This window comes from Anopheles darlingi, chromosome 3, assembly GCF_943734745.1.
Source record: "Anopheles darlingi chromosome 3, idAnoDarlMG_H_01, whole genome shotgun sequence".
Classification (NCBI taxonomy): domain Eukaryota; kingdom Metazoa; phylum Arthropoda; class Insecta; order Diptera; family Culicidae; genus Anopheles; species Anopheles darlingi.
The window spans coordinates 4,672,120-4,698,443 of NC_064875.1; the positions used below are offsets into that span (position 1 = coordinate 4,672,120).

General features: G+C 51.9%; 1 protein-coding gene across 2 annotated transcripts in view; it reads right to left on the minus strand.

Moving 5' to 3' along the window:
• Nucleotides 1–26,011, minus strand: part of LOC125956297 (cyclic AMP response element-binding protein A) — a 90,892-nt gene extending 64,881 nt beyond the window's left edge. For both annotated transcript variants that reach the window (XM_049688028.1, XM_049688027.1), the window contains exon 1: nucleotides 24,185–26,011. In XM_049688028.1, coding sequence (XP_049543985.1) covers nucleotides 24,185–24,238 — 54 coding nt within the window. In that variant the 5' untranslated portion in view covers nucleotides 24,239–26,011. The remainder of the gene's footprint in view (nucleotides 1–24,184) is intronic.
• Nucleotides 26,012–26,324: the final 313 nt, after the last annotated feature.

A 26,324-nucleotide genomic window follows, 5' to 3' on the forward strand; every position in this document is an offset into this window, starting at 1 on the left:
CCCACGATGATGATGATGATCCTCGGCATTTGGCTCGACTCGCGACGCTCGACGACGCAAAGTCTAGCGTAACCCGTAACGAACGGACGACCGATCCGGGAGTCAACGCGGAGCGCGCATCGCATCGCCGTTAGTCAATCCGGCACGAAACAGGTATTTGCATGGACGTCATCACCGGGGCAGGACTCCCGGTGAGCCGCTCGCCTCTAATAAAATCCATTAGCTGCACGGCACCACGACGTACGTGTGTCTTCTTCTGCTTCGACAAGGGATGCTGCAATCCTCCCTTTTCGCCCTCGGGGGAGTTGGATGAGAGCGGATGCCAACATTCACCGTCGTGGCATTTATCGCCACCTAGAGTCTCCTGGTTTGGTATTTAGGACTGGGGACTGCGGTCGCCCTAGAGGGTAGAGAGCACGAAAGGGAGAGAGAGACAGAGTTTTGTCATCATCATCATCGTAGTGCACTCTGTCTCTCTCTCTGCACATCCGCAATCCGCTCGCGGGATCACGGGATCACGGGAGAGAAAGTGTGACGACGGCGTGATCTGCACCGCCGCCAGATGGATCATCGCTGGCCTCTCCGGGAGGAGTGGTGTGCGATCGAGGGACGTAATTATGCGTTAAGAACGTAAATTGCCGTGTACGCGCGAAGCGAGCCGCACGGCGATCACTTTCCTGGTGGAGTGGTCCCTCCCTCGGGTATCGTTTACAGCTTCTCGCCTTACTTCGTGCTCGGATCAACGTCGACGACGACGACGACGACGACGCCTCCGATTCAAGGTTCGCCGTCGCCGTCGCCGTCTGCACCGATCTAAGGCGGAACAATTATAAAAGTGACGAAACACTCGGGTGTCAGTAGGTGTCCTGGGTGTAGGTAGACGCCTGTGTCGTGTGTCTGCGTTGTTGTTACAACGCGCTACACCCTTCTGCTCGATGACACATAACGGAAATATGCGCCCATTTCTCAAGACTCCTCGGGAGACTTGGATCAGTCTCTTCCAAGTTCTTGCTAAAGCTGATCAGTTGAAGTACAAGACGGTCTCTCTCTCTCTCTAGGGTGACAGATTGTACCCCTTGACTCGATTGACTCTCTTCGTAGCTCGCGCGTGTTCATAGAGGAAGTGTCTGGTCCCGGACCTAGAGAGTACCGCTAAACCCTCTTCGCCAAGTTCCACTTTCCTAGGTCTAGGGCTAAGCGTGTGGTTAAGCTGAAAGTGATACACCCTCTTCGGATTTTCATCCCCACCGCTGAAAAAAACGACCTATTGGCTGCCTGGTGAGAATTAATCGCCCATAAACCCTTCGAGAACCTTTCAAACGGCAGCACCACGCCACCATCGGGGGTATAAGCCCCGATGTGTGTAGGTCGATAGATCAAATGGCTCCCTAAAGCCAAGTAATCGAGCGGAACGGCTGAAGAACGGGATTGAATGCCGGCGGTGCACGGTTCCCGTGTTCTCGGAACGGCATCGATGCCTTGTCCGAATTTGCAATCAAAGCGAGTCCGGATCGATACGCCACGACACGCCACGCCACGCCACGGCGGAGAGTCCAAAATCGTGAAACACGACTCCATCGGGTATCGATCAAATTTCCCTAGATCACCCCACCCCCTGGGTACACCTGGTGTGAAGTATGTTATCTAGCGAACATCGAGATGGGTGCTGTAGCATGCAGCACCCCCCTACCACCCGGGCGAACAGGTTGGCAAATGGCATGGTCTCTGCAACATCACCAGCCGGGGGCACAGCAGCCCTCAGTGACTGCATTCCTGAATCGACCTGAAGAAGAAGTGGGACCTGAACCTGAGAGGATGATCTTGTACCCCCGTTGCCGGCCACTTGGATTGCCAAGAACCGGTTCCACGCTGTATCATCCCGACACACCCGATGATATCACTAATGATGGCACTGGCATCTGCCTAGACACCGCGGAGCTGATCGCCGCCGGCCGGAGGAGGGAACAAAAAGCGATATGATAATCGCTGCCCCCGGGGACCGGACGCGCGAGGCCAGATTCCTGGCCCTAGGCGAGGCCACGGCACGGCCTCCAAGCGGCCTCCTTTGCGTGGTCTCCGGCGGAAGCTGGAACAGGTGCGGACCCTGCGCGCAGGAGCATCGATTCTTGATTTGAATAAATAAATATTCGCCCGTCCCGGGACGGGGGGTCCGCCGGCCCAGGGGGTCCTCTTGGGGTCTCTTCTTCTTCCTCTAAAAAAAAAAACGAACCCTCTACTGCATTGAGAGAACCGGAATTTGGCCGGACGGATTTTTTTCTTTCCGATCGTGGGGGTAACATAATATGTAACAATTCGGGATCGAGCTTCGCTTTGGGAGCTTCCCGAGCCTACCGAATTTCGTGGCCAAAAACTGGTTCACCACGGCACGGCACGGCACATGGACAGCTCCGAACAATTAGCAGCTCATTTTGAGTGCAGCATTCTTCACGCTGGCCGCACACTGGCATGACTGGTCGCTCATAATTATGATAACACCTCGGTCTCGGCTCTGCAATCAGCCTGATCCTGACTTGGGCAGCGGGCAGCCAGGTGTGGAGGGCAACCAGGTTCTGCCGGTCGGGAATCCTCACAACGGGAGGTCGCTGCCGCTGAAGGCCGAAGAAAAATGCTCAACATAAATTAACGCGGCAACATTCTTCCAGCACCGGGACCATCTCTGCTTATGCTGCTGTTACCCCCATTGGAGGTGGTGCATCATCACGGCGATCGTGGTCGACGATCGCATACGTCTTTCGCTTGTGTGCTGTGTGCTCTCTTCTTCTAAGGTGTGCCAGAGAGGATCTTATCGAAGACATGCCCTGGGAGACGTCTTAGCGAGGGCTTAGGAACAATATAAGTCTCCAGATTCCAGCTCGTGCGCTTGGTCCACCTCGAATTTCCCCCAAAAAAGGCGATTGCGTAAATACCGGCTTATGTTGCTAATGAACCAAGATCGCTTCGATGGCCTTCGAGCTTCGAGGCAATCAGAGCACCTCCTAATGTAGTCTAAGCCGATCGCGACTCGACAAAAGAGGACATCAAATCAAAGGCTCTCGTTCGCTGCGATATCTTCATCTTCGAGAGACCGGAGCGGTACTCGGTGCGGATCAAACAGCCATTCTTTGTCCCTGATTGTTTGCCTTTGCAGCCTTTTGGGAAGCGCTTTGCCTTTGCCTCTGGCTCTGCTCTAGATCTAACGCGCACACCTAGATCCGAGGGGTCACCATCAGTCGCGCTTCATCGCGCCATTTCGTTGCGAAAGTAAACGAAAGTACTTTCTATCGTTTCAGGTGAACTACCATAGACACACACATGAACACTTACACACCTATCACGTCAAAACATTTCACCGGATATTTCCGTTTTTTTTTGGTGTGTTTTGCATCGTCGGTAGTAGAGCAGGGATGGGGTTGTAGCCACCATTTTTCTCTCTTTTTCGCTACTAAAACCGCGGCCAGCGGGAAATGGCTGAGGTCACCCCGTGCCGCTTGAATGCCAAATACAGACACACACACACACACACACACACACACACACAATGTGGGCTGCTCAAGTGGCTCCATGTTTTCAGTTCATTCCGTTTACAGACCTGGGACCGACCGACCGACTCGGGGCCACCATCATCACAGAGGGTTGGTCGCTTGCTTGGCTAAGGTTATCTCCTCCGCAAAAACCAGCATACCGCGCGCGTAGGAGAAAGTAAGAGGAGGATAAAGAAAGAGAAAGAGAGGAAAAGAGAGAGAGAGAGAGAGAGAGAGAGGAATGAAAGGAGAAGGCCACACGGTGGTAAGAGGAGACTTCACTTTCCGCCTTCAGCACCAGCAACGAACCGCCATTGCCATTGTGGCATTGGCATGCGGCTCAAGATATTTGGGTGAAATGCACTCGTCGAGCAGCAACACTCGAGTTGCAACATTGTTGCACCAGTACCAGCACACACACACATAAGACGCCAGCAACAACAGAAAGCGATAGTTGATCGTGTCGATTCTGTAGCTCGAGGCTTCAACTTCCTGGGAATCTTGGGCCTTCCGATGTGTAGACTCAGGAATCTGGGTGCATATGCGCGATGAATGATGAATAATGCATCTGGAAAGGCTCTCGTGAGAGACATTTGAAGCCAGCGGATGAGATGTGGTGGATTAAGAGCAGTGTTAAACGTTGGCAACGCAAAGCGCCTTAGTGACTTTAGTCCTTAGCCTATCCCGGCAACACTTATCGCGGATCGTGGACCACAGCGCGGTCACAACCATGCGCACTAGGGCGCACCTAATTAACCTGCGCGAACCACCACGGCCATCATCATCGTCATCACCATCATCATCGAATTATTCGCGCGTACTCGGAGACCTCCAAACGCCTCCGCTCGATTGGTGCGCGCTAATCAGTAGCAACCATTTCGTTCTGCAAACGACCGATGCTGATAAGCCTCACCTCTCCTCGGGGACCACGGGAGCACGTGCGCGAAAACTGCAACATCGACCCCCGGGGGGCAATATTGAACACCCGCGAGAGCCTCGCACCTAACTATTAGGCAATCGCGGGATCGCGATAACGCAAACCGACCACACATTTTATGTGGCAACCGTTTATCGGTTGCATAAACATTGCATTTGCCTCTTGATGCCTCTTTGCGGAGTTTTGTACAAATGAAATTAATCATCCGAAAGGGGTTTGGGGAGGGAAGTCATTACACTGGACGCATTAAAGACGAGGTGGAGACTTTGTGGTGGAGGTGTTAATTCCCTTTTTATGTAGGCGATACGCAGGATCGACCAGCAGGCAGTCTGTATAGATTCCGGGCACTCCTTCCGACTCTCTTTTCATGGCTCAGTAAACCACCAAAGCACCGCGGCACCAACGAGAGAACCGAGGAGTCGGCGGAACCACGACAAAGAAGAAGAAGAAGAAGGAACGACTAGAACGGACCTGCTCCAGCGAAGCGGGTCAATCTGCGTGTTATAGGCTTTGGAGATAACTTCTAATTGCTGTTATTACCCATTAAGCTCGTCTTCTACATCGCTCCCGAGGTTCTCTCTCTCTCTCTCTCTCTCTCTCTCTCTCTCTCTCTCTCTCTCTCTCTCTCTCTCTCTCTCTGACCTCAGCCAGACACTGGGCTGTACCCTCGGCTCGGTTCGTCGAAGATCGTTAGCATAGCGAGTGAGCTGCTCGCGCGCGCACCCAGGATGAATCGTTCGGCCAAGTCGGCCGAAACCAGCCACTCCCTAGTGAGAGTGAGGAAAGGGAACTGGCGGAAGGAAAGGCGGGTTACAGCACACCAGGTTTGTTGGCCTCAGCCTCGGTCGGTTGGTGTGAGCAAATATTAAGACGTTTCGGCGATCAATCCCACCACGGAACCATGCAATGGCCGGCCGGCGAACGAACGGACGGACGACGGCCGCAAGGCAAACGGTTTTTCCCGAAGGTACCAATTAGAAAAGCGTTTCCACCAAGGGGCCATTCCTCGGGCCTTCCCTGGTCTAGGTTCCGCCACGCTAACCCAGCCGTGGTTGATTAAAAGGCTTTTTTTACTCGATTTCTTGTCCGAAGGAGGAGTTCCGAACATTCCGTTGAGCAGCGGCCGCTGGATCGAAGAACTTGATGGGCTTCAGTGCACAGTGCAAACACACACACACACACACTAAGACCGTGGAGTCAGCGAGGCTTGGAAGAATGCTTCTCTAGCCGGTATACGACTGTCTGCCTGCAAAGCGTAGGTTCTGGATACCGTCTGGATGAGGCAACGCATCAACGCCAGTGTTGTTCTAGCGAGCACTTGACCAGTCTTGCGGCTAGTGCTGTGCGCCTGTGTTTGGAGGGACCAATTATCGAGGTACACAACTCCTACCCCGCCTTCCGGGTCCCCTGGACCAGCGTTCGAGTTATAGAGACCATCTTCAGGTCTTGGAGTCTGCGCTGCGCTGACGCCTTGAAGCGCGCGACACCTCTTTGAACGAAAGCGATTCATTCCCTCGATCGCACGCTCGCTCGCTCGCTCGCTCGGAGAATGTTGTCTTGTGGGTCTAGTTCTGCTGACATAGTTTCCACCAGGTTGGCCCCGCAGGTTGGCCCGTGCAGCCATGGCGTCGTCGGCGTGACCACGACACGTAACCATCTAACGCACCCTCCCTCCCTTCCCTTCCGTTCCTTCAGCCGATCGATTGGCTTGGCCAATATTTCGTAACATTCCGACGGAGAGGGACCACCATGGCCGGCGGCACCACGAGCGAGGTACTTTCACCCAGCCCAAAGGGAGAGGATAATTTCTGGTCCGGGACAGCAACACCAGCAACAACAGCGAGAAGAGAGAGAAAAAAAACATTGCGACATAATAATCGCTTTGCTGTTGGCGAAGAAGAAGGCAAAGGAGCAACCCCAATGGTGGTGGTGGTGTTGTGTGCCAGCATTTGGAGCAACGCGAGAACACCGCAACCGCACCTCTCCGAGGTACAAAACGTGACTCTGTCGACTCTGTCTGTCACTTTGTAGTAGTGACTAGGACTTGGACTTGGAGGATTAGAGTGGTTCGATCGGTTCGCGGTGTGCGATCCAACCCCGGGGAGGGTACCGCAAGAAGATGCGCCATGTTGCTCGGTGTCGAGAATGGACTCATGACCCACGCGGTGGTTTGGAGTGACAGCCGCGAAATCGTCGAGGAAGTTGGGACAGTGACATGTCTCGCTCTCACTCTCAGCTGAACACCATGGCAATCAGGTGATCTGATTGCGACTCTCTCTCTCTCTCTTTCTCTCTCTGACTAACTAAACTGAGGAGAAGCAGGAGGAGAAGGAGGTTGAGGAGGAGCACTGTGTTCCCACACCTGTTCCTGGCGCTTCTTGGAGGAGCTGAGGTGATGTAATGTGGCCTCAGTGCGCAATAGGCGGCACAATGGCGGAGCAAATGGCGACGCCAATTTGGCAGACGGTTGGAGTGGGCTTCTTGCCCACCATCAGTGCTTGTTATCTAAGGCCCGGGAGGGGGGGGACGAGGTTTTGCTCTTCGCCATTTCGGTACCATTCCGGTGTCCATCGTCCTTCGCCTGTGCCTGAGCGAAAGTAAGGTCCGCACCTCAGGTACCGCGAATAGGATGTTTAGACATGATCGCACGTACGAGGAGAAGGTCCACGCGGACCTTTTTGTCCCGTTTTTCGGGGGGGATCTATGTCACAACATCAACGACTGATGTTTCCCACATTGCGCTGGCAAGTCGTGACCTTTTTTGAGGGGGATTTTTTTTTGGCGAAAGTGATACCAAATGGCACGCACTTTATACAAAAACCTGGACACGCTCGGCGTAAACATTGCACTTCCCCCCCCACCCAGGAGGAATTCATGGCATTTTTATGGTTGATTCATTGAATGAGCTCAGTTAGATATGCAGATCTGAATCAGATACTGCGTCTTGTTGTCGTAGAGCCATCGAGAAGACCTTGCAACGGCCGGACAAGAGGCGCGCGATTCTTGTCTTCGGCGATCGAAATCAAATTCGATCATATCAGTGTGTGTATGTGTGTACATGAATATTCACTTAAGATTCACAGCCACTGATATGACGGGCGAGTTGCATAAACCTGCTCAATCGTTTGCCCAATTACCGCCGAGGTTACTCGATTATTCTGTGCTCCACTCCCGGACCGCGACAGACAACCCACCGAGGGGCACGTGGACGGACGTCCATTTCCGGGACCTCATTAGCCTCTGGGCGACGACGTTCTGGGTCATTTACGCCATGCTACCATTGAATGTGATAATCAAACCGGTGGTCACCTCATCCTCCCGTCTTCGTTACTGTGTTCTGTGGCCGAGAGTTTTCCTCGGAACCAGGCGCGACATTAAATATGAAGCACAAATCATGTCAAGGTCCGGGGAGAGGGGCGCGCCCGCTGATAACCATCGATCACACCCAGGTCGGTCCCTGGGAGGTCCCGTATGTTCGCAATTGCCGGAACTTTGCGAAAAAATGAACATCACACGACGGCGATGAAGTCATCGATGGCAGACGGCGCGAGGCGGTGCGGCAAGATGCAAGAGCAGACGCTTGATTTGATTGATCAGCGATTGATCGATTCAGCGAGCGAAAAGGTATCAGCACGACTACTGCCAGGGCCGTTCTTCTAGGATACGGAGGCACCGCACGGTGCGGTATGCTCTCTCTCTCTTATCAGTGACATAACAGCGTCATTTAACGGCGTTTCGGCGTGGACATCAAACCCTGGGCGGTGATATCGCCACCTGGTGTTGGTGACACTACAGGGGCCATGACGTATCCCGTTTGATCTCAGCCGCACCCCGAGGCGGCGCGATGGGAAGGTGTCTCGAGACAAAAAAGTGCAGAAGGCACCCGGGCGCTAGCGCTTATCAATTAATTGAAAGATTTCAAATGACGACAGACACCTTCGAGAGCCAAAGGGGGGACAGTGGAGGGGGGCGCAACATGATGATGGTCGTCCGCGTGTGTGGTATTGTTGGAGGAAACATGGTCCGTTGGGCGTTCCTGGGCGTTGTTGCTGTTTTCGAGACTAATTGATAGGCCATCATTACCAACAGAGGTTCTAGCTGCTTGTGTCAAGTGCACTCGGTCTCTCGGGTTGTATCTCGTGCGATGACGACGATGATGAAGTAGTACGTCCGTTTCGTCAACTATCACACGGCCAGAAACAACCAGAACAGACAGCCCGGTACATTCGTTATCGGAGTATTGCGCATTGCGTCCAAATTTTTGGTCCAAAAATTGCGCCTCCAGTGCTCCAGCAGGTGATACCCAATTGAGGTTCTGCGCTGTTTTTTTTTTTTCAGGGACAGCAGCAGTGAGTGCAGCAATGTGGAAAATACGGGATATAGTACTGTCAACAACAGCTTCGAGGTCAACCGCGATAGCGATGAGTTTTTGATTGGGACCCCCGGTAACTAGATGTCTCCCTGTCGCCGTTGGTGCTGGACAACAACTCTGCGGCGGCCGGGCCGGCCGTATAATGTAAGTTTAATGTCAGGTCGGTCAGGCGCGCGCCCGTCCAGTCCATGCGCTGAACCTGATCGTCTGCCGGCCGGCTTCTTCACGAATTTATGGCCAACGCATAGTCTCTGGAGGAAGGAAGGGAGAGGTCACCGGCGACGGAACAGGTTTTGGAGCATCCCGCCTTCGTGAGTGCACTCGCAGCGGAGGTGACAGAGCCACAGCAACACACATGCGTGAGGCGTAGACATGCGTGTACGACGCTGAAGGACGTCTGTGTACCTCCCGCCTTTGCCACCATACCTTAGCCACTACCTTCAAGGAGATCAAGACATCTCCACACACACGCACACGAGTCTTATCTATAAGGGTGATGTCTGACAACCAAAGCCCCGCCGAGAAAGAGTCCCAGAATCTCGTTCGCATCGCTGCTAATTATGGGGATGATGGATGCGTAAAGGGAAGTAGTACAGCATACCTAAGAGTGCCCCCGGGGGCCCCTGGAAACGCTGGCTAATTGTTAGTTACACGCTCGATGGACCCCCCCATTCACTGTCCCCCTCATCTACGATTTATGGTTCCAGCCATGGATGGGCATGGAAAGAAGAAAGCGAGGTGCAAAGGGCGTCCGAGGGCCGCCGAGAGTCAATAAAATGGTACAAGGTTACGCCACCGGTGCAGGTCAAATGCATGCACACACACACGCACATACAGGACAACAGGACTACTGCGTACGAGATATTTAAAACAGGTTTCTGTTTTCAATTATAACTCCTTCGAAGGGAGTTGGGGTTCGGATCGAATTACGAATTAATCGGACCGGAGATGCAGAATGTTCCGATCATCATGATCAACGGTTTCAAAACACCGCAGGAAAGGGCGGACATTTTAAAATAATTTGTCACAAATCTGCCCCGATGTGACGCGACGTAATAAATTCGGAAATTTGACGTCGACAATGGTCTATTAATGGCGCCTCTGAAGGACGTCCAGACCAGAATCGGGCGCCCACTAATGGTGGTGGTGCTTCAATTCAATGCAAAGTGCGGTCCCCCTCCCCCCACGCGGCCTAAAAATTCATTAACATAACACTCGTGTGCGCACGCGATGTCCCATTGTCCATCACTAGACACCTCGGAAAAGCCCAATTTTCCTCCCCATTTTGGACAAATGACAAAAAGAATAAACTTCGGCGTCGGAATGTCCATTCAATTCGGATGTAAATTGGACAGCCTCGATAGCACGGCTTAACACTTGTTCTCTTTCTCTCTCTTTCTATCTGTGTTTTTTAATGTAGCACACTTAACACACACACACACACACACACACACACACACACACACACACATCGCGATCTAGATCGACGTGTGTGATCGCCACTGAGAAGTGGACCTTGGCGGACGCATCGAAGGGCGAGAACCGAAATCCAGTTCACACATTTCGAGCGCCGCGTGGCGCGACCATCTGCGTAACTCAATTATGTGGCTCTTCCCTGCTCCCCCCCCCCCCCTCCCTTTCCCACTGGTGTGCTGTTTGCAATTTTCCGAAAATTTCGCAAACCCTGCGCGCGGTGCGTAACGAATGAGGCTCCCCTTGGAGCGAAGAATCATTTCCTAATTTCCGGCCCAACAAAGCCCCAAACGAGGTCGGAAAAGGGGTGGTGGTCGTGGTGGTGGTTTGGACTCCGCTATAGGGCGCTGGTCCGAAAAGAGGTTGATTGCATTCCAGATCAACTCACCGTCAAAATCCACCGTAAACGCCTCCCCGAAAGATCGCACCAAATGGATCTTGAAGTTAGGTTTTGAAGAGAGATAGAGAGATAGATAGAGAGAGAGAGAGAGAGAGAGAGAGAGAGAGAGAGAGAGAGAAAGAGAGACAGAGAGAGAGCGAAAGAAACGATCTTTTGGCCCCGGGAAAAGCCCTTTTTCCCAATTATACAGATGCTAAAGTAGCAGCTGCTGCTTCTGATGGAGCGCGAAAACGGTGGCGCATCTGGAGCTGGAGTTGGGAGTCTCGAGGCTGCTGGGAGCGGTTCCATGGATCTCACGAGGCAGTAAGGCACCGCTAGATCGCCCAGGGAATCCGGACCAAACCGGTGATCGCATCTTCCGCACCAAAGAAGAAGAAGCAATCCGCTTGCTCCAGGCAGAACATGGCCCGGGTTCACTTGGTTCACCTTTTGCAACAGAGGGGTGAGAGCGCGCACGCGAGCGAGAGGTCAAAAGGGCGTTCCGGCCACCATCGAAAACGATGGTTCCCATGCTTTAGCATCGCAGGCGGACTCCAGCAAACGTTGGAGTGGTTGGAGAATGTTTGCACAAGACGCGGCACGAAAGCAAGTGAGGAAAGGTCGCTATCTTCTCTCGTTTTTCCTCTTCCTTCCTAAAAAAAAACTGGTCACGAGAGAGAGAGAGAGAGAGAGAGAGTGAGCGAGAGAGCACACGCAGCATCGCATGAAGCATCTAATTTGTGTCTCATATTAATATTAAAACATTCATCAACATCAAAACCGAGCGAGCGATCAAATCGACGTCCCCTGCGTCTCGACTCTCGTCGACCAGTTAGTTCGGTTTCCAGTTTCCCAAGCAGCCAAAGATGCCGAAGATTCACCCCAAAAAAAAACCGCCAAACTGGTAAGTGAAAGGTCAACGAATCCACCTGTTGCGATCACCGCTGGACGATGATGATGATGCGCGGCGATCGGCGTGCTTCAATGCGGCATCGTTTCCCCGGGTCCGAGATTTAGGATCAGGAAAGATGCGAAGCGTCTCTCTCTCTCTTTCTTTGGATGCTCCCTGGTTGAACAAAGCGCGCAAATCAGCGGCATCGCGTGCCTCTTTTGCTCTTCTCCTCTCTTCGGATCCCTTTGATTGATTGACTGCCCGATTCCCCGATCGTTAATCACCCGCACCGGCAGACAAAACACGCGCCGCGCACACTCTCTGCACTGCAGGCTGGCACATACATGTGTGTGTGTGTGTGTAGATGACGCAAATGGCAAATGTCGCGGTTGCGAATGGAAAGAGGATCCTCGCGCAATGATCTTCGCTCGCGCGCTCACGATCAAAGCAGTGAAAGTGCCGATGCGGACAGAGAAAAGCCCGGATGGAAGGGGGGAGAGAGAGGGTGGTTTTATGGGAATTTTTATAGCAGCATTCATAATTAGCATAGACCTCGGGGATAACGGAAGGCATCATCATCCCCGCATATTAGTATCCATCTTTTGGGAGGGATGGGATCCCGAATGCCGACTGACCATCAGCAATGGTTGTCGTTGGCAAGCTCGCAAGCATACTAATCAACTTCCAACCACTTGCAGGCGCACAACATATGAAGGGGTGGATCATAAAAACGATTACCGGTGTGTGGTAGCGCAGCACATTCTATTGTTCAATAGCAGCAACAGCAGCAGCAGTATAAGGAACACATTAAGCATAAAGCATTTCAATGAATGAATATCAACAGGTAGGAGGGAGCATAAATAAATTGAAATATGTCCCCGGTCACACCCCGGTCCACTCCCTTTGGCTGGCTTCGAGTTAATCTCCGGTTAATGATCGTAATGACGCGCACGACGGGTGATCGTCAGTCAGTCAGTGCGCGATCGTGTTAGAGTGATTGCTGCCTTAAAATGATGAGCCAGCCAGGAAGCGCCACTTCCTCGTCTCGTCATCGTCATCGTTGTATGCAAAATGCATGTTCCAGAGAGACAAGCAAAAAGCTAACATTTAAAATTCTCGACAGGAGAAGGAGAAGATGAAAAGGCTCTCAGACGGTGCGACGTGTTCTCCGAATTTGTCATCCGTCAGCATTATTACTCCTTCTTCTCTCTGCTGCAAGGAGCGCTCCTTCCAACGGCGTCGAGACGCTGTCTATTTGGTTTTGATTGCAGCGTCGCGCGCTGTTACCAGGCGCTGTTATCGTTCCGCGGTTTGTGAATGCATCCCGTCGACACGTCAAGACAACATCGGTCAGGAATGCAGTGACATAGATGTTGTTGCCATCCTGACGCAGAGGCGACAAAAAAAATTAGCAACAAACTCTGCCAACCATCATCATCATCTCGCGTCGATCGACGGAGACGCCAGACGGAGATGAGGACTAGTGTCAATTGTCAGACATTATGACATGCCAGCCTACCAACCAACCAACCAACCAACCAACGAACGATCCTGGTGCTGGTGGGGTGGAAAAATTAAAAGTAATTATATGCAAGTCTGCAAAAGCATTTCAGCAAACCAAATGTGGTGTGCACCAGCGCCCCTTCCTGCTCTGCCGGAGCTCGGAGCTGTCATGCCATGGAACCGATCGAGGTGAAAAATGCGAACAACGCACTCCCTCCTTCCCTGAGCAGCAGCAGCAGCAGCAACAACAAGGGAAAAACGAGGTTGAAAAGTGATAATGTTGTGACTGACGAGGTAGTAAATAGTGATAAAACAAACGAGAGCAGCAGCAGTAGCAGCAACAGCATGTTTAAACCAAGCAGCACCCGGGAGTTGAAATGCAAAACTAAAATTTAAAAGAAACCCAACTACTGCTCCGCACGGTGAGGTGTTCCAGGCCAGGCTAGGCCATACCAGGCCAGGGCACCACCACCGCCGTGGCGAGGTAGCTGGAAAGTTTGCGAAATAAAAATAAATGAAATAGACAAGCGTCAGAAAAGCGTGTCATGCGGGTGCTGCGCGTGAAGAGCATGAAATCGATTTATTTAAATTTCCGAACAAGTACCCCCCCCCCCCCTTTACGGGGGTGAAGGGACTCTGCCTCCTTTCCTTGCGATCGCGTTTCGTCGCCATTATGCGCACTACTCCTCTATGCTGCTCAAGTAAAATGGATGAAATTGACAAAAAAATAAGAAAATAAGAAGAAAATCATTCCAAAGGAAATTTCCACCATAAAAAGAGACACACACGGAAACGTGTGAAAAGTGTGTGTATGTGTGTGTGTGTGTGTGCGTGTGTGTACGAGGTGAAGTGCTTCGCAAAAAAGTGCATTCACCTGGGGAGGGTGCCCGAAAAACGGTGGCCGCTGCGTCCGGCGAAAGTTTGCGGAAGGCAAAATGCCAGTGGATCGGGGTGGTGGAAGGTTGTGGGAGGGGGACCATGCAATCCGCGAGTTGACCATTGAAAATCCGGACCGGAGTTGAAATCCGGTGGCCGCGCGTGTGATGTGAGCTCAAAATAGACACAACGCGACGCGAGAGAAGCAGAAGAAGGAGACTGAGAGTGGCGGAAGCACGATCGATGATGATCGATCTCCGAGCTGGCCATCTGTGTCGATGATCTGCGGTCCCCCCCGGTGCGGGGGGAATGGTGAAAGCTTTTCCTCCCCCTCCCTCCCTCCCTCCCGGGAAGGCTATTTTTGGCTCCAGCCGAAAACTTCATCCGCAAGCTGCATTTCGATAAAGAGAGTGTGTGTGAGAGAGAGATTCGTCAAACGTACGTGTAAGTCGCGCGCTGCAATCACTCCTCAATTCACCTCTCATTCCCCCCCTTCCCCTCCTTTTCCCCCACCCAAGAGATCACGCTCACTGGTTCTAGTGTTTGTCTTTTGTCTTTTTGTCGATTTTTTTTCCGCCAAAAGAAGAAAAACTCCAATGTTTTGTTTATGTCATATCCGCCTGCCTGCCTCCCTCGCTGACTGGCCTATCATCTTTTCCAATCTCTGGCTATCGTCGCCCGCGGCACACACCTACGCACCACCACCAGCATGGTGGCTGTATTTTTAGAAAAATCCGATCCATACACACAGACGACGAACGCCGTTACAACAACAGTGCAATTGAAGAAAAAGGGAAAACGATTTATTGTGGAGTCCGGAGCGGGAAAATGGGACGACGAAGACCAAGTGAAAAGCGGGAAAATGTATCACCATGGCGGCCGCTCCCCAAAGGAGGATATCAAACCGACTTTTCGGCTAATCGTTGGGGTCTCGCGCGGCTGGGAAATGCACCGGCAAACGGGGGTGGGAGAAACAAGATGAAACTCGCCAGATTGAACGCCATAACGCTCCATAAAGGGCACTAGTAAACGAGCGTTTGGAGTGACCGAACGATGGAAAGGGAGTGTCACTCCCTCCCGTCATGTGACGGACCGAAACCGACTGGTTATGAGGTGAGAGGAAAATTGGTTGCTCATTAACCTGTTTTTTTTTTCTTACTCATTTTCTTTGCCCGTACGCATCGTAAAGGGATAATTATTGTTATAATTCAAATATGAGCGGTAGATCGGAGATCGAGGTGCTTCAGTTTGCTTTCTACTTAATAATACACGCGTCGTTGGACTATCGCGTTGTTACTTTCTTTGTTAGGTTGATGGATTGACATTTACTTATCTAACAATGGAAAGCGAGATTAATCTAAACGATCTAATGCTTGTTTTGTGCCCAACGCCTAAGCAAATGAATTTTACTTAAGGTTTATAGCAATTTTCATGGTTTTTTTTAATGATTACTACTTAAGAGATTGATTTGCTTCGTTTAATTATTCTCAAGAATATCGTTAATATCCCTTCTGTTATCATTTTCAAAGCTCTCTCTCAGCTTGATCGTATTAAAACGATTTCATATCAACAATAAGTTCATTTTTTTGCCAAACACTTTTACACTCAACAAGTGCTGTTGAGCACCATATTTGAACAGCTTCTGTAGTCAACGAAACACGTGACGGGACGGGCAACTGGCAACACTAATGCTGCCTCTTTCTGCACTCGTTTGTCCTTCAAATATCTTCTGTTCTCCCGTTTTTGTGTTTGGTCTTCTCGCGAGCCAGACAAATCCCCCAAATCGTCGTCGTCGTCGTTGTCGTTGTTGTCGTCGTTGCGTTCTCCATATTCAAATTTCCGACGATTAGTAGGCAAAAAAAAATCTGGTTGATGTTGCTGCTGCTGCCCGTGGCTGTGGCCGTGACCAGGAGGACATTGTACCTCTCTTGTCCTCTCTTTCTCTCTCTCTCACACACACACATAATGTTTGAATGACAAACATATTTCGGTGCGGTCCACCAAGAAATGGTTGGCGCTCACAGGGCGGTCGTCCGTCCAGACCCTGGTTTCGGCCACATTCTGGAAACGCCACCAACGCCACCGGACACACACCACAACTGCCCCCCCCGTCTCAAAAATCCTCCCCGCCTTTCTGCGTAGGAATACATAAATTATGAGCCAAAATGAGCGTTCTGCGAAAGGTCGTATCATTGCGGTCCCATTGGGGAGTTTACGCAATTCGCCGGCCGGCCGGCTGGTCTGCGTCTTGTTGGGCAAGTCCCGGCCATGGCGTACCGTCTCCGTGTCAGACCGGTTAGAGAGTGAGATCGCGAGAGCGCGCCCGATCGAGCACGCGGTACAAGCGGATACGTCACGGCGTGCCTCGGTGAGCGTCACTGCGAACACGTGGTTGGTGCGCGGAGGCGGACATGCCTGGTATAAACGCTAGGGAAGGGAAAGAGAGAGACAGAGAGAGAGAGAGTGAGGGTAAGGGTGGTGTGTCCGGAATCCGGTTTGCAGTTCCAGTTTTCTGTGGCTTCTCCTGCAACCGTCCCGCAAAACTCACTGGCGTAAAGTCCGCGATACGCGATCACGACGATCACGGTAGCGTCCGGACCTCGACTCCTGATCAAAGCCTCCCAAGCATGATACTGATCAGTGATCGTGGTCGTCGTCGCCGTCATCGTGTAGCCGTGAAACTCCGTGTGCTTCCTGTGCTAATAGCCCAGAGGGATCCCGAGGTGGTTCAGGGTGACCCCGATGACTGCCTCCAACAAGGCTTCGATCATAATCCACTTTATGGGATCTTTATGGAAAGTTTTTCTGATCAAAACGTTGCGGTACATCAACTGCAGGGCGTCGTCGCGAGGCGCAAATCGGGCGCACACAATGTCTACCGACGGCTCCACCTCGGCGACAACATCCGGGTGCGGTGCGCACCTGTTCCGCCGTGTACCGGGCTCCGTCCAGACTTGGCTTGGACTTGAGAGAAGTGCTTGTGGCAAATGGGAGCGCACAAGTAGCAGCAGCAGCAGCAGCCCAGGAGAAGCAATAAATATTGATGACGGATTGTAAATCACGCCAACCGTCGTCACACTAAACATTGCACCACCACCAAGCGCGCACACACACACACACACACACACAGTACTTGGTTTGGAGTGGTGCGCGCGCGATACACGTGCGCGAACGAATCAACTACAAAGGGGGGGTTGCCCCCCCCCGCCATCTCTGGAGCATATGTACACTCCATAGGAGTCGAGGAGGTATGTTGCTGGAAGGCATTTCTCTCGTAGGCCTCAGCGACCCCCCCTCTTCATCCCAGCGCTGCGCTGATCAGTCGCTATGTTAGGTGGATCTAGGTCCCGAGGAGGAGCTTGAAGAGACCGTAGACTTGGAAGTAGATTCGCCTGCATTCATAAAGTAATTTACAATCTCTTCCCTCTCTCTCTTTTTCTCTCTTTTTCTCTCTTTTTCTCTTTCTCTTTCTCCATCATCTTCTTGTCCTCGACTCGATCGGTGGGTCTTTCATTTTCAACTTCCGCTTTGATCGCGCCTCGCGACCAATCAACAGACTGCGATCTGTTGCTGCTGCTGCTGCTGCGCTACTCAACTGCAACCGCAGCAGAGGTACGACTGACCATTGGTAGTGTGCTCCCCACTCCCAGTTTCTTCACATCCCTCTCAGCCGCCCCAGGGGCGAAGTTGTTGAAGCCGCCGCCGGCGAAGGCATTTCCTTTGCCGGCGCACGGCGCAACTCACTCGTGCGTTCCGCGATCTGGTAGCATGGCCGCACGCGATCATCACGATTCATGCATCTAACCCCCCCCCCCCCCCTTGGGGCCTTGTTCTCTCTCTCTCATTATCTCTTTCTCTCTCTCTCTCTCCTTCTCTATCCCCTTTTCATTCTACGATTCTATGCATCTTCTTCTCCTTGCATACCGTCGTGGTCTGTGGTCCGATCTCAGCACTCGCGCGCAGAGAGAATCATAGTCCCGTACAACATCTATGAACAATCATCGTGATCGTGCAAGTGTGTGTGTTAGCGGTCTTGTAATAGCCTAGCACCCCTCAGGTCCCACACAGTTGGTATTAGACCGGGGAGACCTCCTGCTGGAAGCGGAAGTACTCCCCCTGGTGGGGTCCACTGACCAAGTCGCTTGGTCGCTTGTAAAGACATTCTTCGTCGTCGATCGTCGTCGTTGGGGTGCTGCTGAGCTGAGATCCGCTTGTAGTGCACCCCTTTTCTAACGGTATTCACACAGAACATCGCGTGCATACTTAGGCCACATGGACACACATGGAGACATTAGCTAGCGGCCAGGTGCAGCGGCACCTGACACAACTCTCTCTATCTCAACCACAGCTCAAACGGCTTAGACAACATTGTCGGTGTAGGATTCGCATTGTAGAAGGAAGGATTTGGAGGATGAGTAATACCGGGAATCGAGTGGCGAAAGGGAGGGGAAAGAATTTACTCTCTCTTCTTTCTCTCTCTCTCTCTCTCGGGCTACTCTGCTACTTCTTCTGTATTCTGACTCGTAAACGGGCACGTGACCCCGTGAGTCTTGGCGTCAGTCCCCATGGAGCGGTTGGTTTGTGGAGCGCAAACGTTGTTGGAGAGCTGCTACAACAAAATACACACAGCGTCTGCGTGTGTGTGTCTACATGTTGAAAAGCCTCTCCAATCCGATACAAGTCCGATGCGAGTCCAAGGGGAACTTGTAAGAGCGCCAGCGTATTTGCAACAAAGTGTTGCACCAACAACTGCAACTCATCATCACTATCAACGGCGCGTTGCTCTACATTCCTCTGAGCGAACCGGAAGTAGAGCTACAAAAAAAAAAAAGGGAAACCACCACTCGTCGTACGCCATCCCAATAAAGGCGCCTTATCATGGCAGTCGTGAGCTCCAAAAGGGAAGCTCACTAATTCACCAAATGCTTATCGACGACGCTCGATTGGTCTTCTCCTCGCGTGGATCTTGCGTTACCTGGGCGGTCGCGAGAGGCGAAAGTAATCATTTGGAGGCAGGAAATGGCGTTTATTAAAGCGCAAGATACGCAAACACCTGTCGATACACCAAGAGCAGGAGCGCTAGTACGCTGGAACCGATCTGGTTGAACACGCCGCAGATTGATTAATTACCGGACACACCAGAACAGTTTTCAAGGACAGAACAATCCCAACAACGGAGAGAGAGAGAGAGAGTGGCGACGACGACCACACCTAGATGAAGCCTCGTAAGTTCGCCGGAACGGTTATCGGCCTCAACCCAGGGTCTCGAGATTTTGGCGTTACTGCCCTGCGCCATCGCGATCGCTGCTTCAAGGTCGCCAGCAAAATCGGACTTTCAAAGTGCTGTGTGCTTCGAGGAGAGTTCGAGAATAATCTCGCTGGCCGGTCAGGGCGTCCGAATAATTGATTACGACCACTACGACGCCAGCCAAGGCGACCTCATCGTCCGTCAATGCACCTGCGATAAGCCTGAATCTACCCTCGTCCGGAATCTGGCACCGGCCGGCGGACCGTCAGACCCGGGCAAGAATGTTGTAAGAAGTCCCCCGGCGATAGAGGCGCACTACGACGCACGTTGAGGTTAGGACGTGGCTTATCGCTCGCCTGTCGACTCACGATTCCGGCGTTGGTTTGCCATTGATTGCCCCTCGTAAAAGCTGATTTCGTTGAGGGAACTTCCAAAACCGCAAATGGCCGCTACACGTCGAACAGCAGATTCAGCCCCGGAGCAGCAACGGAGAGGACTCTATGGTTCGATCGGGCGCAAGTTACTGCTGACCACTGGGTGAAGGTCTTGGCAGTACGAACTGCACGACGAACGCTGCACACCTGGTACACGGTGGCTGAGAGGAGTTCGATACTGACGCGACGTATCTGGCGTAATTTCCCGGACCACTTGAGCAGCAGCCATTCGATTCGATTGGCAACACGTGGGCGCCTCCGGCCGGGCGGATGCTCATTATCAGCCCAGGTGGTCCAAAACCGGGCGCACACACCGGACGATATCACACGCTCTCGCTTATCAAGTCGCTTGCATCAAACCACCACCGACGATGTTAGTCAACACACCGGCTATAATGGTCACTTGACATTCATGACCGCTACATCGAACCCTTCACTTGCTGCAGACCGGAGTGCATTTCGAATGGCTTCTCGAGAAGTCCCCGACCAGACGCCACAACACTACGGCACCGATAGCTGATCATGTGTTGCAGGGATTCCCGGAATGTCAGACACGTCAGTGGTGGGATGCAAACAACAGCACAGGCTCCGTATGGTAGGTCATAAGATGAGCTGTCATAGTGTAACCAAGAGAGGGAGAGAGAGCGCACGCACGCTTATCACGCGCTGATCGCCAATCTCGACAACATCCAGACTCCTCTGAACACACCGAAGACCCTCCTCGCTATCTGTGATGCTCTTTCTTGGAAGGCGGCAAAGTCCCCCAGCGCTAGCCAGTGTCTAGACACTTTACAAGCCCGTTGTTCCACATGTTTGCAAAGTGTCCGCAAGCCCCATATATTATCCCAAAAGTCCAAGACAGGTTACGCTATAGAGATCACAAATTTGGGCGAAATTTTGAGCGACCTCTTGACGTACTCCGCCGACTTCCTTCCAAAAACAAAACAAAAAACCATTAGTTGGAATTCCCCCCAAAAGGCGTGAGAAGCTTTAGAAGGATTTGGATTCCCCGGTGGCGTGGCGTGGCGATGGGAAAGCCACCGGGAACTTATCTGGAATACGCAACAAGTGCGCCCCTTATCAAGCGGGTTATCGCGTAACGACAATAACAAACCACCAATATCCTCCGCCATCATCACCATCATCGAACTCCCCACGATACGCCTTAAGTACCAATTTTTCTAATCCAAATACACTTACTGGTAGGTCGCTCCACAAAAAGGGAGCAACCGGGCGGTCGGTGCGGTCAGTCGGTTCCCCTCTGCGTTAACGCTATCAAATCGGACGCGCACTTGTCCACATTGGTCCACGGGATTAGCGGAGATTTAGGGAAGGCCTAAAGACCTGATAAGATTACGGAACGGATCGCTCAGAGGGGAGGAGAGTATCATGATTACGTAAAGGCGCGATTGGACCGGGCTTTTTTTGATTTGTTTCGGGGGTCCCTAAGGGGGAAATGCCCGGCGCTTGCAAACACACGCAACGGACGTCACGTATCCGATAGCTGCAGCCGCTGCTGCTGCTGCTGCGGCTGATACGGTCGGTTGATGTGTGTGATGGATGGATGGATGGAACCAGCAGCAGTAGCAGCAGCAGCGGCAGGTGGCTCCTCACCTCTCGATTGACGCTCTGTGACACACCTCACGCGAGCATTGATGGTGATTGTTCCAAGCGGACTTCCAGGAACTATTAAATCCCGATTTCAAACCCGGTATCGCTGGAGTTAAATACAATCACAAATCAGGGGGTGTTGGCGAACATTCGCCATTCGGTGGCGATAATCGCCACTCGCGCCGACAGACAACCTCGTTTAAAATCTCCTCTAATCGTCGTCTTGGTCTGGGACAAGTGAAAGGGACAATTGACGTCTATAGTATGGAATGTATGGCCACACCTCCTCTTTCGACACATTCTAAAGACCAGTTCGATCGATGACGATTGACACAATCGCTACCACCACCATCGTCACGAGTTCCGGATGCGTTTCTGAGGGACCGAAGGACCCTTCGCAGGTGTGGTCGTCAGGTAATTGAATCCTGATCCTGAACTGGTCGATGTGCGTGTGATGTCGACAGGAGCGCTAATAGAAATACATAAATGAGTGTGTCCAGGGGTTGCGTTCTCTGCGTTCGTTTCATTTTTTTTTTTTGGTCCAATTAACCGCTCGCTCTTCCTCCACACTTCCCAGACATGCGACTACTCCTAGTGTCCGCTCCGCTAGTGGCAGCAAAAGAGCAACTTCACAATACTATCGCCCCGTGACCGAGTGTTATGGTCAGCAAACCACACGCATACCCATACCACCACTCCGGATTTGGGGGACCGTCGAGCGGTCCGGTGAGAAAGCAAAAAGTGAACCTCAGAAGCCCCCCCCGGGGGCTGGGTGGAAGGACTGTCGTGTGTTGGTGATGAAAATGGTGGTGGCATTTCGGTGTGATTACTATTACTACTTTTGTCATTTCCCATTGACATCGCACCACCTCCCCCCCCGGGGGGTGGTGATCATAAAGAGGGGAACGGTGGGATGGTGGGGTGCCATGATTTCTATTGTACTTTGCCATGGCGGGTGAAGCAGTACCGGGGTGGACGGTTTGGATGATGGAGAGATTTCTCCAAAACAACACACTGTACAGAAGAAAAAAAAAACGCACACACACACACACACTATCGCTCTCTCATGCGCTCTCTATTGCTCTTTGGCTCTCTCTCTCTCTCTCCTCTCTTTCTCTGCCTCTCTGTCTCTCTGCTTCTATGTAACGCATCTCGCGAGGCGGAAAAGCTAACGCCAAGGCGCGTCGGTGGCGGTGCGGACTGCAAGGGGGCGCTTCCAAAGCTCTGCAAGTGCAATCAGTGACGGTTGGCTGCACGGAATCGGTTGTCGCTTACGTAGGAAGAGCCGGCGGCACGGGGTAGCACGCAGCCCCCCTCTCTGCGAGGTGGTGGAAAGATAAACGAAACGCATGGCACCATCCGTTTCCACGCTTCATTCCGGTGCGGTCCGGTCCACGGGGCTGGTCGGCACCAGGCATCAGCGTTGGCTAATCGATTTATGTCGCACGCTCTTGGGTTGGTCGCCGTCACGGTGGCGGCGGTGTGGTGCTCGGGGACAGACCGGAAACTCACGTGTTCTATGAGCCCACAACACACTGTGCCGGGAGCATCGATTGGCAAATCTGGTCTAGCCACTTGTTGCCGTATTGTATTGTGCAGGAGGGAAATTCCATAGGGATCATGGACACAGAGCGAAAGACGCGTTTTTACTTTCACTTTGTGACGGGAAGAAGAGAATAGACGAAAGATCCATTCAGACTAGTGGATGGTGGAAGGAAGGAAGTTGCCCCAAAAAATTGATTAGTTTTTCCGCTGGGCGAAAAACTCCCAAATCAATCTTCGGCGACTGTGACTTTGCCTTCGGCTAGAGGTATAGAAAAGGGTTTCGACTTCTTCTTATGCGGTACGAGGCACCGCCAGTCACCGCTATGACCCAGATCTAGCACTCTGTTTCCATTGCCTGCCGACCGGAGTACGTCAATGCGTCGTCGTCGTCGTCGTCGGCATCGTTGTTGTCGTTATCGACTTCATAAACCGTACAGCACATGTGCGCACTCCGTGGACGGGCGCGGCAACATGCACATGTTTCAATTACTTTACCAAAACGGCGGACTGTACAGAGTATACGGCAATCGGCTCGCACTCGCACACATCATCGTTCTGGATCGTCTGAGTCCCACAGCATTACGATTCTAATCTTAAAACCATTCCTCGCCAGCCAACTCGGCCGACGATCATGATCTTGCGATGCGGGGATGCGATGGGGTGATGCGGAGATTCCAAAACACCCGCTGTTCCGCTTCGACTGTACGCCCGACGAGCCCGACGGACCCAGAACCGTACACAGACACGTCGCGTCGCACACATGGCACACACGGTGGCCGGAGTGTGTCTGGAAAAACATTCAGCTAACGGACGGGACACCACCAGAGGCATGGATCAAAGCCCCCGGGGGGAAACAAACATTTTTATTATTAATAGCGAGCGGGCGAACGTGGTCCATCTATTGGCAGTGTGCAGTCGGAATACCCCCGCGAACAGCCATCATTTGAATATTACTGAGGTTCGATTTGAATGATGAACCAAGCGGAGCGGTACATGGCCGCTAGTAGTTCGCAGAAGAAGCGTAGTGTCTATGGGAATTCCAGTAATGCGTTAGTCACCAGACAAATATTCAAATGTCAGGTTGATCATTTGCGTCAATCGGTAGAGGTTTAGAACAATCTGAACGAGGAGTGGTATTTCTTTTAAAAGTTCTAAACGTCACAATAAACTTGAACATTATTTCTTTAATATTTCCCGTAGAAGTCAATTGAAAATATTCCAGGAGTATTCTAAAATTTCTACTAGTATCTCCTGTTTAGCCTTAATCATAATCCAGGCAATAACCTAAATCGGATTGCGCCCAAATCTGCTACCATATGGTACACTTTCTACTGTACTTTTCCGCCTAGGAAGAGTTGAAAGTGAAGAAAAAAAGTAGAAGTAACGGACTTACCACATCGAGATCGGTGTCCCAGATGTCCTTCAGGTCCCCGTCGTCGAAATCCATTGTCGATAGGTACTCCAGCTTGACGGCCGTTAGATTTGGGTGTTGGGATTCGATTCGTCGTCCGAATCGAACACCAATCACACACACGCGCGCGCACACACACACAACAAGAACCGCTCCGGTGGCGGGAATCCAACCAAACTTCTAGCACTACAAGCTCTTCTATCTAGCTTAGCTTCCGCACTCTAAGCTTCCGGCTTTGTTTGAGAGTATCCGGCCGTTGCCTCACTTTTCTCTCTCTCTCTTTCTCCTTCGATAGCTTCAGATTCAAATCCACTTAACGGAAGAACCGCACGACAGCATCACCAGCAGTTGGTCAGTTGGTTCACTTTCGTTGACAGTCGATACCGTGGCCACATGCCCAGCGCCAGCGTGTAGAACAACGCACTCCACTTCCGGTTACATCCGCCACAAGCCGTCAGCGAGAAGATAACTTCCTTCTTCTCCTTCCACGAGGGTCACGCTTCTGCTTATCTTGTGCCGGCTGTCACTGTAGTTGGAGCCACGAGGAGACCACCGAGCACTTGCACTCGAACCCACCAACAATTAATGCTACGCGCACTGGTCACGCACAGACACACTCGCACCCACACACTCACAGGCATACACACACACACACACGTACACGGTCTGAGTATGAGGCACACCACCATACAAATACACACACACAGGCAGGAATGGATGCCGGCTGCTGCTAATTAGCTCTAATTATGTTGCATTCCCTTGGCGCACGCGGTCATGCGGGACCTTCTTGGGCGGGACTCGGGAGAGTGTGCTCAAAATGCTGCTTCTACACTTCTTGGCGGACAAACCCCTTTGGCCAGCCGGTTCGCAATATCGCTCACTCTCTCTCTCTCTCTCACAAACACATTTCTGACGAGAGGATACCACGTGGAAAAGGATACTGGCCGGCAACCGAAGCCACTTGTTGCTATGGAATCGAGTCACCTACACCTTCAACCATCAAAACAGCCCTGTTGATGGTGGACAACGGCACTAAGTGCTGGGTGTTTGAGCCGGTTTTTTTTTTTTTGTGTGTGCGACTAGTAGGCGCGTCTACCCGCAATCAGCGGTCCGTGTTGTTATCAATCCGTGGCCGGGAATGACCTCCTCACTTTCTCTCGCTTCGTTGCTGGCGCGTACCCGGGATGTTCTGTTCCAGCCCGGTTCGAGTTCTGCCTGCTGCTGCTGCTGTGGTGTTAGACGACACTATCCTCTCCTCGTCTCACTTCTTCATAGCTCCTCGGTTCTCCAGCTTCGCACGAGAATGTCCGTTATCGCACCAAACGCCACTTAAGGACCGAAGCAGCGGATTAGCAGCGTGCTGAACACACACGCGTACACATGAGGATGTTTGGTTGCCTTGGTAACCACGGCGCGAAGCAGATACACTAACGAGTGCACATCACTAGTAGTAGACTGCTGGACTGCTGCTGGCTGAAGATCCACACACTTTTAGACAACAGTTTTGCTTTGCTTTGGCGCTCTTCACCAGAAACTAACAATCCGTTACTTATAAACCTTCCTAGCACATCATGCACTACCGTTGTGGCTACTCGCGTCAGTTATTAGTAGCTGCCGGGGCGATTTAAACACAAACGATGTGAAGTTAGCGATTTGAATGTTTCCGAAGTTGGTCCTCAGTTGTCGTTAATTTCGAACAATTGTGAAGTAGTAAGAGTTTAATATACGTTTTAGTATACGTTTTACGTTGAAAACAACAAGCGACACCAACATGCTCCAGAGACCGCTAAACGTAACCGTCTTCAACCGTGGTCGTTTGAAAACTCGGCGCCGCTTGTGAGCTTGAACCGAGCGTTGGTCTTCGGCGCACTCCTTCGGCATCGTTCGTTCGCACCGCGCGCTTCGTTACGCAGCCGGTTTGCATTGGCCAATACAATCTCATACGTTTCATCCCTCCGCACAGCTACACCGCGCTAGGCTGTGGCTACAGCTCCACGCACCCAGATGCGTTTTTCCCATTTAAAATGACCAATAGAATGGGTTGTTATTTACATTTTGTTTGCAATTTTGTTTAATTTTAAAGCTGCACTATTTTCTACGCTCCAAAAAAATTAAGCTATAA